The 12,731-nt window shown below is 40.7% G+C and overlaps 1 protein-coding gene across 1 annotated transcript in view; it reads left to right on the top strand.

Annotated features, from left to right (window-relative positions):
* GRAMD1C (GRAM domain containing 1C) overlaps positions 1 to 12,731 on the top strand; it is an 82,822-nt gene that overhangs the window by 59,243 nt on the left and 10,848 nt on the right. The window contains exons 9-11 of the mRNA XM_065418494.1: positions 3,909 to 4,083; positions 9,983 to 10,126; positions 12,011 to 12,129. Of these exons, the coding sequence (XP_065274566.1) occupies positions 3,909 to 4,083; positions 9,983 to 10,126; positions 12,011 to 12,129 (438 nt within the window). The remainder of the gene's footprint in view (positions 1 to 3,908; positions 4,084 to 9,982; positions 10,127 to 12,010; positions 12,130 to 12,731) is intronic.

The raw sequence follows: 12,731 nt of genomic DNA, 5'->3' as shown, positions 1-12,731 counted from the left end.
CACCCAGTAGTGCCATTTTGATGAATATAGGCTCCAATCCTATGCACAGGCTCAATTTGTTCTTCGCATCCGAGCTCATTGAAGTTTGAGAGAGATGAATCTGGGGTATCTGATTATTGCATAACTTACAAAATGTATGACAGTTCTATTTAGGTATACATTTTGTGTGATATTTGCTAGAGAAGTTGAGTGACAGAATGCAGATATTTCAGGATTACAGAAGGAATAGAGATTTTCAGTAGTTATTAAAGTATTGCTGCCATAAGATGTCTGAGTAAATCCATGAAAACTCATGATGTAGTTTAGAGGTGACCTGCAAAAGGGGAAAAACTGACTCATTCCCTTTTTGCTGCTTTTTGATGTATAAAGAAGGACTGAACCTTTTTCCCAAAAGAAAATTAAAAAAATAAAGGGCTGAAGGATTCTTCTTGTTTTTCACATGAGAAATTCAGATCTTGTCTGCTGCTGAAGAACCTATGGAGAACTAGTAGGGTTTTGACATCATAGGAACTAATGTGATGTGATATATGTATGGTGAATATTTTAGCTCCCGTTACACATTTGAGTCATCCATGGAGATCTCAGAAAGACAAGACGCCAACAATCGTGATTGTTTTCATAGATGTTAAGAATAGAAGGGTCCTCTGTGATCATCAAGTCTGGCCTCTAGCATAACCCAGACTGAAGAATTTCTCCCAGTTACCCCTGTACTGAGCCCAGTAACTTGCAGGAGGAGGGAAAATATTTCATGCCTTATTTATTCTTCCTAAAGAAGAAAAACAAGGGAAAAGCACAGCATTTCCCACCCTTTGCAGGCCACCTTTAATGCTGTTTAAATACAGCAAATATTTGCCAGGTTGTGCTTTTGAATGGAGTGTTTTTGCTCCCATTATTATTCCAGGTGGTATTTCCAGTTACATTAATAAATCCATCCAATGCATGTCTTCTGAATCCTACATGCATCCTGCAGACAAGTCACAATGATGTGAGTTTATTCAATAATAAATATTTCAGTAGCCATAAGGAAATAGGCCATCAGCATACAGCATGACGGCTCCTTGATCCTCACAGTGAGAGGGGTGCGGAAAGTATAGCCTGGTTCTAGTAAGCCCCGTGGCAAAAGATTCAAGGAAGAATGAAGAGTATTGCAACTTCATCACCATTTATGACAAATCCCACTTGAGTTTTTGGGGGGAGGGAGAGTGGGCAGTGTCAGACCTCTGCAAACAGGACTTGCCCCAGGGTCTTGAACAGCCATCTCCGCATTCAAGTCTGTCTTCAGTTTTACTAAGATTAACTTTTAGTGATACATTTTAATACTTTCATAGTTGATATAATGTAATCTCAAGAACATTTCAAGGGCTCTTGTATCCCACAGTTAATGTTTGTTTCTGCTTGACAAACTAGGAATTTGTTTTTATTAATTCTCTAATTTTTTTAAAAGAAAGTGTGCAGCCTTTGTGTGCACCATCAGTCATGGTTTTCTTTTAAAGCACAGTGCATCTAACAGTATACACCAGTCTGTTGCCTAATTTTCCCTGCCGCCAGAAATTGGTGCACAGCCATCAAGACTCATGGTGCTGTTCTCCTTGACAAAAATTGCATGCACTGATCCCCATTCTTGGACTCTACTAGGCACTAGTAGCACCAAGAAAGTCTTAGGAGAAGGTTTGCCAAGCTTGGTGCCAAATTTGGGGTTTCAAAGAGATGTACGACACCACCTCCCTCACTGTACATTTTCAGCTCCTCTTGAGGATGCATGGAACCACTAGACTATGTATGTGCCTCCTACTGCTTTTTGATTTTTAGTAGCAGGTGTTTTTTTTTAAAGTTAATATTTCTCTTTAGCCCTTGTCTTAGGTGTGTTATGGCTGAAAGGTACGAGAAATCTGGGTTTATAATGCATATGTCATGCATGCATAAAAAAAATCTCTCGTGGGCCAGTATGTCTTGGGAAGGGCTTTCTTCTCAGAAGTGTCTTGCTTAACCCATTGCCTTGGGTTAAGCCTGTGCAGGGTGGTTTAAACTCCCCTGTCTTCTTCAAATCCATGCTCTCTGTCAAAATACCATGAGAATAAGAATTCCTTGTATCTGTATCAGGTGTGGAAAGATGGATGGGACCTTTGTCTGCTATCTGTACAAAAAGTGCTTGCCACAAATGGCTGCTTCATTGCTCTCCTCACCCAGACTGGAGAATCTTGATGCTGAAATACTGATGCACTGAATTATTTTCCCCCCCTCCCATTGTCCTACTTCTTCCTTTGCACTACATTGTGTTGCATGGAATTCACTAATTGCTTCCGATTCAATACCAGTGTCTGATTAATTTGCTTCCATAATTCAATCTTCCCTTTATTTTGGTGTTGTAAATACCTTGCCTTTTTATATTGACTTCACAAATTCAGTGCTGGCTTTTATGCCCTTCAGCCATCCAGCTTTGTACTTTGAATCTCTCAATCACCCAAGATATGTAAGGTCAGGTCTACATTTTGATAACAGACCGCCAAGGAACATTCGAGTGCTACAGAAAATTGTGATGATGATTCACGTAGATGGAGCTCTTCCTTATGAATCAGTACTGAATTAATCTTCCAACATGGTGGTAAGGCAGATGAGTTAAAATCATGTAGGAAGAGAGCTTGATCGCATTATGCGCCACACATCAGAGCTACAAAGTTTAAGGCCATATACTGCTCTTGATCCACAACCAATGTCCCACTGAAGACGGTGAGAAGTTTGCACAGAGACTGAGGATAGAATATGGCTCTTATGTAGGAACTATACCAGTAGGAGGACCACCATCCCTGCCCTTTCTTTGGCTGTGTTGTTTGCAGTTAGCAGATTTGCATGCCCAATCTCTATAAATGTATGCAAATTAGAATGATAGAACCATAGAAATGTAGGACTGGAAGGCACCTCAAGAGGTCATCTAGCTCAGTCCCTTGCACTGATACAGGATCATCCCTGACAGGTATTTGTCTAACCTGTTCTTAAACCTCCAATGACAGGGATTCCACAACCTCCCTTGGAAGCCTGTTCCAGAACTCAACTATCCTTATAGTTAGAAGGATTTCCCTAATGTGTAATCTAAATCTCCCTTGCCACAGATTAAGCTCATTACTTCTTGTCCTACTTTCAGTGGACATGGAGAACAATTGATCACAGTCCTGGACACAATACTCCAACTGAGGCTTCACCAGTGCTGAGTAGAGCATGACAATAAACTCCCGTGTCTTACATACGACACTTGTGTTAATACTCTCTAGAATATTAGCCTTTTTTGAAACTGGATCATGTTAACTCGTGTTTAATTTGTGATCCACTATAACCCCTACATCCTTTCCTGCAATACTACTGCTTAGTCAGTTATTCCCCATCTTGTAGCTGTGTATTTGATTCCCCCTCCCCTTTCTAAGTGTAGTACCTTGCATTTGTCTTTATTGAATTTCATTAGGTGTGCAGTTGCTTGCCTGAATTTCTAGAATAGTCTGGCCCCACAAGTGTCATAGTTAGGGTTCAGAGTTAAATCATTATGAGTCAGTCAGTCAATAGGATTGATGGGGATAATTCACACCTTTGAGTGTCTCAAATGGTGCTGCATCATTTCACTCTTGAAAGGTTACCTTCACAGAAATAGTGGCTAGGAACTGATTTCAGCTGAAAGCTTCCATTTGGCAGAATCTGCCTTGGAGCTATATAAATAGATGAGGGAGGCTGGATCCAAAGAAGGAATTTCACAGTCCAGTGTTAGGGGCAGTACTTGCCCCAGGTAAGTGGTAAATAGAATTTGGACAGCTAGCTTGTTTACACTTGTCAATTGTAACTTTTTTTAAACTAAGGTTGTATATAAAGTGTTTATGAAGGTTATTACAGTCAATTATACCATTTGCCGATGGCTTTTCCCATAGGGGTCTGAGCAGGAGGAATCCCAAAATGAGAAACAGGACAAGAGGAGCCTTCTGTTGCCTTCAGAAAAGAAACCAGTTAAGCTAGAGAGACGCAGGCTCCCAGCACAGTCCCTGGAGCCGATCGAGAGTGAGAATCTTCTGGAGAAGAGCAGTGCCTCAGATAGCGAGGAAGAAGGTAAATAGATGCTCATTTAGAAATCCAACTGAGAGCCATAACATGACTGTAATCTGGATCTCAAAGTACTCTACAATCCCCCAGGAGGCGATTACATGTCAGAGCTGCTTGAACATTTTCTGACCAAACTTGGTTTCATCAGAAAATATAGCTTTTGACAAAACCTTATCTTTTTACAGAAATTCATCTTCCAAAATGTTTTTGAAATGACAAATTTGGGGGGGGGGGGGGAGTTTTAGAGTTTTGAAATTGTGGGGATTTCCCCACTTTTTGACTTTTCCAGCTTTTCCCAACAAGAAAGCATGTGGGAGGGAAAGCGTTTCCCCACATTTTTGAAACTTTTCCAATGGGAACATTTTCACAAGGGGATTTTTCTCTCTGATTTTCACAGAGAACAATGCCTGTTTTCCATCTAATTCTTTATCCCAATTGTAAAGATGGGGGCTGGGAGGGAGGGGAGAGGAACTGAGTCAGAGAGCAGGGAGAGATTTGTCCAAGATCACACAATGCATCTGTGACAGTGTCAGGAACATAACCCAGATCACCTGAGTCCTAGTCCATTATTTTTACTATTAGAACATGTTTCCTCTTGAAGGCTTTTCATCTTCAAAGATGATGAGATGGGAACAAAGAGGAAAAAAACTTTACAAAAGGTTTGTGACTGTGACTGGGCTTTCTGTTTCAGAATAACAGATGAATGATAAACTCCCCAAAAGAGCATGTGCAGCGCTATGAATTTACGTTTGCATTACACGTGTACAAATCTTACATGGTGTTGTGTAATAGCTTACCCCCTTTCTAGTTTGTGTGCTATATAAATAATTTACATGCATTTCTCCATCACAAATATATTGCCTATAGCAGTGGAAAGTTGCAGGCGCTATCATTTTAGAGTCCTCCTACAGTTTTCTTGTTTGTCCTAGAGCCTTAGCTTTTTATAGTCTCTCTTTTTTTTTTTTTTTCCATTTTGAAAACACTTATAATGTAATCAATTGACTCTTTGTCCTATTCACCCAGCTGGGCAGAAAATGTACCCAACATTAAAAGAGCAGCAACAAAGATAGGCTCTATCTTAATGGTAACTTTAAAGACTAGTTGAGACTATTTGACTTCTAATGTTAAGCAAATAAAATCTGACAAACTCAAGTAGATTCAAGGCCTTTTGTTCAAGAAAGAAAAACTCCTATTCATGCTTCTTGTCCTCCTGCTTTTCTAGGGTGAGCTCTTTGTTTATTCTTGAAAGCAGGACTTTCTGGTCCCACTGCATAAACTGGAAAGAGATTAAGGTTTACTCTATGCATGCTTGGATTTTTTCCTCTGTTTCCCAGTCTGTTATCTAGCACAGTGTTTCCCAAACTTTTGAAAGCTGATCCCTCCTCAGAAACCAATTGCCTTTCAACACCACCATGTGACGTTTTACGCCTGCCCATTTTGATTTAGACCTCATCTGTGCCCTCTGCCTAGTCCGTTGTGCCCACCCGTTCTGCGCGAGCTGTGCGTCACGCTTTGGGAAATGCAGTGCTAGCAGGTGCAGTGGGGAATGATCACATGTCTGTCCTCCTCCAGCAGCTTCTGAATTTTACTGGTTACCACAGCATCAACTAAACCTGAGCTGCCAGAGTCTTGCCTACACTAGGGATCCGTTTGTTGCTTTTACTTATTCCGCTCTATTTCAGTGAGCACCAGTGGCATTTTTTTTTCTATCATTCTCTAGTGCTGACAAGGCTTTAACAGTGCACGGCTGTCTGGTGGCCCAGGTATATGTATTTCTACTTGTGGTACCATAGTCCTGGATTCAGATCCTGTGGTTGCCCAACATTGACACTCCCTTGTAACCAAAAAACCCCAACAAAGCTCAAAAAAGAAATTAATAAAATCTAATTAATTAAAAATGAAACCCTCAATCCCAAATGGTGTTTACCTCAGAAAGGGAGACGTGCCAGAGACCGCATATGACTCCAGGGACTTCACTTTTTGTTAGCAATTTTACATGGAAGGCACCCACATGGTACCATGATGGGCAGCAGTAAAAAACCCTAAGATGGTACACAGAAAATAGACTAGCCTGTCTTTTCAGTTACTTAACTATGTACAACAGAGGGACAGCTGTAAGTGTCTTGAATTCTTTGTTTAAAATCTTAAGACACACGTATTAATTATCTTTTTTGGATTTAATTTCCATTTTTAAAAATGAGGGTTGGGATGAAAGAGAGAATATAACTGTCTCTACACAAGTGTTTGCTTGAATGTGTGATGTGAGAGCCAAGTAAGTGCACTGAATGTTTGATTTTTCTCACAGGTAGGTGGGATCACGCGTTTGAAATTTGGGATGACTGAAATAAGTGCAGTTGCATTTGTTTGGGTGTGCGTGTTTCCAGATCCACAGTACACATGAGAAACAGGAGCTGTGTATCTCAATACATTGTTTATAATGTTGTTAAAAGCATATTCTGTGTTTAGTATACAAATGTCAAATGCTTATAGCTTTGAAGTTTTAAAATCTATTTGAGTTATCTAAAATTTAAAAAAAATTGAAGCTTTTTATTAGTGGAAAAACAAGGTTTTCCTTTCAACATTGACTCAGAAATCATACGCAAAATTTTAAATTAATATCACTTTTGAGATGAGATCGATCATGTGAGTAATCAGCCCAACCATGACTAATGTAACTGGTGCAATCCTAAAATGTGGCCTGTCTGGCCTGCATAATTGTGCTCATTCCTTCTATCACACTCCTGTCTGTGAAGAGGTTTCCATGATTTTGAGTCCAGTTGTTTCAAGGGCTCTGTTCTCTGTGCACAACGTTGGTGATATTTTTCCAGTGGAGTGGAAATCTGTTTGGTTCCTTACCTTTACACCAGCTGTTTCTGGTTGCCAGGTCTCTCTGTGTATACAGTATGGCTGATATATTTTTTCCATTGGAGTGGAAATCAATTTCTCATTTGTTTGATATGCCCTGTTCTTGTCAGTTTGGCTTCTTCAGAGTTCGTTGCTCTGGCATGTATTATTTTGGGTTTCTTGTTCTGCTGTTAGGAGTTAATGGGATTTGAGCTGAGGCATTGGTTGAAAGGAGAGCAATTAGATTTTGAATGTCTTCCCAATTGTCTAACCTGTAGATGAGGGATTAGGGTTTTTATTCTTTTTTTAAAATTTATTTATTTAATTTTGTGCAGCAAACCTTATAGGAAACCTTATAATGTAATGGGTCTGATTCCGCATTGTCCAGCACAGTCTGTTGTCATTTACATTGGTGCAAAGTATTGCAAATGCTACCAAGTCCAAGTGGTAGCATTTTATATTCACTTTGCACTGGTGTGAATGAGCACATAAAGTACAGGGTACCAGAGAATCAGGCATGCTGTCTCCAAGTTGAACCAGGACATTTGAGGTGATGGGTTTACGCTAGGTTTTGGTTATACAATGTAATTTTTATTTTTCATGTAATCTGTTCAGGCCAAAATATGCATGCAGTTGCACTCCATATACTTGCCTTACAGGCTTAAAAACTGAGGAGCTAGAGTGATACATTAGGCTAGCAAACTAACTTTTCACTTGTAGAATCTTTATTTCAAAGCCTGATCCAGGATGTTAGTAAAATGAGTTTGGTGTCCACATAGGGGGCATGTGCCTATGACAAATTATCACTACATGGTCCAGCACAGGACTGGAAGAGCAGAAAAAAAACCTACCTAAAATTTGTTGGTGCATAACAACTCATCACTTATGCTGGTTAGGAATCCTCAAATGGTCTATATCATCCTTAATTAATCACCGCTAACATTGACAGTGTCCCTTTATTTATTTATTTATTTATTTATTTATATATATATATATATACTAGATTTATTAGAGAGAGTCAGTCAGTCAGTCGTACTGTTTCTGCCCCCAAATCTCTGACAAAGTTACTGGGTTTGTATAATCACATGTAAAAGTGTTTCTCCCCCACTGCTGTGTGAATAGACCCAGACAAACCAACAAATTTTAGGTAGGTTTTTTTTCTGGGAGATGTTAAAATAAAGTATCTGACTCCCTGTAGATCAGCTGGCACCCGGTTGTTCAAAATGGATGTTTATACCAAACTGTATAAAGCTTGCTCTCTCTCTATGAGGATGGTAAATAGGCAGTACAAAAGGCAAGAAGCAGGTTAGAGTTGGATGTTAAAGCTGTATAAGCTAACATGATAAATGTAAAGCTCACCCATAGTCTGGGCTCTGATGGCATTTACGTGGAACTCTACCCATAGTAAACACTGAAAATGTCACTGTGTAGGCTGTAAACACTCCCTGACGTCCTGGCTCCTTGTAATGTATTCCAGTGCAGAAAAATTCTTACCATAGGGAGTAATCACTTTACAGAATTGGTTGGCTAAATGGGCATCTCTGTAAACATGGTCTTGATCTTCTGGTCCACCCTGTACTTACAACTGGAAAAGCATATTTTGTAATCAGAACATATCACAGGAAGAGAAGTGCATGTGTTTATGTAAACCTTATTTTAGTCTCCTGTTTGGGATGTAAATAGGGCATTCAACTTTGAATTTGGGACCCCAGAAGTGCAAATGTGATGGTATCATAAAGGTGATTTTTGTTTTGGGTCACTTGTCTGCGTATCACAACTGGAAGTTTTGAATGGGACAGATACAGGACTAGAATACTAGCTGGCTGAAAGCATTCTCAGGGGGCGGGCATGGGGGAGGGGAGGTAGAGAATAGATTATGAGCTGCCAAGGACACCATCCTCCCTTTAAAGGAACCCCCTCCCTCCCCCCCCGCTATCACATCTGAAACCTCAAAAGCTCATTCCTGCCTGGTAGCAGAGGCAGGGCTGGCTCCAGCATTTCTGCCGCCCCAAGCAATATATTAAAAAAAAAAAAAAAAAAAGCCGCGATCGGCGGCAGCAGTTCAGCGGCAGGTCCTTCACTCCTTGAGGGAGTGAGTGACCTGCCGCCCCCGAATTGCCGCAGGTGCCGCCCCTCTCCCTTGGCCGCCCCAAGTACCTGCTTGTTAAGCTGGTGCCTGGAGCCGGCCCTGAGCAGAGGGTGAAGGCAAAAGCAAGTAGCCCAGCAGCTAAAGAATGAAACTCTGCAGTGGAGCAGCACTGGGGCTCCATAGAGACAGCAGGACAGTGGATGCGGGAGCAGGAGAAAGCATCTCCTCACAGCTCTGTGTTAATGGGGGATGAGGGTAGGGCAGGTACCAGTGCCCGACCCAGGATTACAGGGTGGGAGCATATCCCCTTCATACAGAGACACATGGTAGGTGAGGAAGGTATTTTTTGTTAGGGGCAATATTTTTTTTTCCAAATTAAAAAAAAAAAAGTCAATGAAATATGTTTTACAAGTAGTCTCCTGCAGCACTTACACAGCAAACATTGTAGCATCCTGCAAGAGTATGGCAAGCTGAAAACCAACCGGACTAGAAAACCACCCTGACTACATTGTCCAGATTGAGTGATGTATACAATGCAAACAGCTGGCCTAGAGTAAATAGTGTCAAGTAAATCAATAACATAGTATTCCTTCTATTCTAATCCCCTCAGATGGGTCTAGGAGGGCTGGTAACGCATTTAAGAAAGATTTTTAACCTGACAGGGACCATGTTATTGAAGGAGTAAGTGATGCTATTGAAAGGGACTGATTGTCACCAACTGAGGCTTTCTACATGGAAAAGTATTGGTGAAAGGATAGTGGATGGGACTGGTTGAAAGACCAGCTCTGGGCTGTCTCATAATGGTAAATACTGTGCTGTTAGGATTGTGGGAGTGGAAGAGAAGTGTGGATTAATGTTTGATTATTGGTTGAGCCACAACAGAGGATCAAGCATTAAAATGTCTTTTTTACTGTGGGCAGATGATGGGTCCCATCCATTTCCTTAACCTGTTCCTCTCCATTTCCTTATCAGCCAAGGAGACTGTCCCTGAGAATGACCTGCACGGGAGACTCTTTATTAATAGAGTTTTCAATATCAGCGCAGACAAGATGTTTGAAATGCTTTTCACCAATTCCCATTTCATGCAGAGATTTCTCAACACCAGGAATATAGTAGGTAATATAGTTTCCCCTTTCAATTCATGTAAAGATTTATGCTAGAAAAAATTACATTCTCAATCTTGGTGAGAGAAGTGTTAATGTCGTCTGAGATGAATAACCAAAGCTCAACAGATTCCCCCCATAAAGGGGGAATTAAACCTGCTTTTAAAGATAAGGTTCTGCTTTGAAAATGACTACGTAAACCTGGCCCTTTCCTTCTCCCTGTGTGTGTTAAGACTCAAAGCTCTGACCGAAGTAATAAGTGTTTACACTTTTACTTCTTTTTGCCAAGTTCAGCTCTAGGACAATGAGCTGGAGTCTCTTCTACCTACTGCATCAGAATTGCTAGCTATGTTCCAGTGACAGGACTAATCAGTTACATCTATACTACCTCACTGACGACAACAGCTAGCACAAGCGTAACTGAGGGAAGAATGTGACGGTAATAGGGTTGGCCAGGAGTAATAATGGCAGGATCTTTTTTACAAAACCTTTCTTCTTCAAAATGAAAAGAAATCTAACTGAACTACCAAGGTGTGTACAAGATTAGATTGATTAACCTCATGGATTTTATCGCTGTAACCTATGTGTGTCCTCACCCCACACCCTCTTTATTGTTTTAACCCCACTCATTATGTCCTAGATAATATCAAATCTTAATTTCTTCGGAGCAAGGACCATATCTTTCTATCTGTGCTGCACTTTGTCTAGCATATTTTTGGTGCTGTAAAATAATAATGCTTATACAAGAGTCAAAAAGAAATGAGCTTGACTTTTAGATATGAGGGTGAGTGTTCAGGACTGTCAGAAAAACATTTTTTATTTATAAAATGAGTGTGCTTGTTCTGGAGTTAGAGACAATGAACACAGAAACAATACCCTCTTTACATTCACTTTTCAGAGTAGAACCTTCACAGTACATATTAATGTTGTAACATTAATATCAATCACATATTAAATTATTTAAAGTCTCTGCTTTATTGATTAGGGTATTGGCTCAATAGTTGTTGTTTTTTAAATCATGTTATATTCAAGTAATAGTAAAGTTCATACAATTTGCACGTAGAATAAATCCTTGCATCCTCCTAAATAACACTCACAGGCTTTAATTTTCTGGGCAAGTAAATTTTATTTATTGAGATCATAGAAACAGAAGATAAAGTCCAAAAGAGAGTAATTGTTCAGTGTCAGATTTTAAGGCAAATCAGCAAGAGCTATCTCACTAATGCTAATGAACCTTATAACCTCCATCCTAGGCAGATGGAACACAGTGTAGCTTTTCATTTAAAGCCTTTCTTTAATTTTTCCCATGGTCTATTCTGCTCTTCTAGCATCTAGCAGACATAAGAGTCCAGAAATACTGGCCAGTGCTTCTGTCACTTTTCCCTATTCTTGTAAATTACCAGCCATCTGGATTGGTTCCAGGCTTGCCTTTCCACTGGAAAACTCCTATGTCCAAAAGCAAGAAAAGAGTTACAAGCAGAAAGTGACAAGACCGTGTGTGTGGAGGTATTACCTCCTCCTCCTCCAACACACTTCCGAATTCTGACCTCTAAACACTCAGGCCCCATTCTCCATTTCCTTACCTTTGTGTCCTTGTTTACACCTATTCAGAGTTGGTGTGAAATGGTCTCCAACCAGAGTGATGGTGTTTTGCAGTCACTGACATTTCACAGGTGTGAATGATGACAAGGTGTGCAAGGCAAGGGAGAATCAGGCTCTCTGGCATCCCTCAGTGAGTAACATGAGCTGATTCTACATTGCGTTACATAGTAAACATACAGGATCTCATGAAGGAGAGGAGCAGACCTTTAGCCTGAAACTACGTTCAACCAAGTTAAGGATTGAGACCGCTCCCTGTAAATTGTTGGACATTAATAATTATACATTTTATGACTAGATGCTGTATCGACCCCTTGGAATATGGATGGCAGTGGCAATCAGTTGAGGACCCTCACCTACACTATAATGATTAACAATCCGCTCATTGGGAAGTACACAACTGCAACAGAAAAGCAGGTACTGTGTGCATTCACAATGTGTGCCAGAGTAAGAGAAACCCTCACTTCAGTATCTGCTACAGTGATGACCACACTGCAGAGTTTAGGAGTTTGAATGTGGCTCAGCAGTTAAATGTGTCATTTGTGATGATGGTCAGCTGCCTTCCTCATCTTTAATAAACACTTATGTGGTGCCTTTCATCTTCACAGAGGTTCGTAAACCTCACTTCTTCCCCACAGTCCTTGCGGGAGTAAGTGTGAGCCTGATTTTGTAGACAAGGAAACTAAGACACAGTCAAGTGAAATGACTATTCAAAGGTCACACAGTGAGTTAGAGGCAGAGCCAGGACTAGAACTCAGGAGTTCCTGGTCCCCAGGCCCATGCTGAGAGTTCTAGACCAGTGGTTCTCCTCTTTCATACCAAAACCATCCTGTCCTGCTGGGAGCTAACTAGGAGCCTTCTCCCATTTGGCAATGTGGGAAGGACAGTGGTTGCCAACCCCCGACCCCTATCTGTGACCACCATGAGTTCTCCACCTGTCTCATTTTCTCAAACTATTTCAGATTCTTTCCCTACTGCCAGTAGCTTTTAGGTGGTAGTTTTGCTGGCATGATGAACCC

This window comes from Emys orbicularis, chromosome 1 (genome assembly GCF_028017835.1).
Source record: "Emys orbicularis isolate rEmyOrb1 chromosome 1, rEmyOrb1.hap1, whole genome shotgun sequence".
Taxonomy (NCBI): domain Eukaryota; kingdom Metazoa; phylum Chordata; order Testudines; family Emydidae; genus Emys; species Emys orbicularis.
Note: the sequence above shows the minus strand (reverse complement) of the source record. Positions and strands in the feature narration are given on the sequence as shown.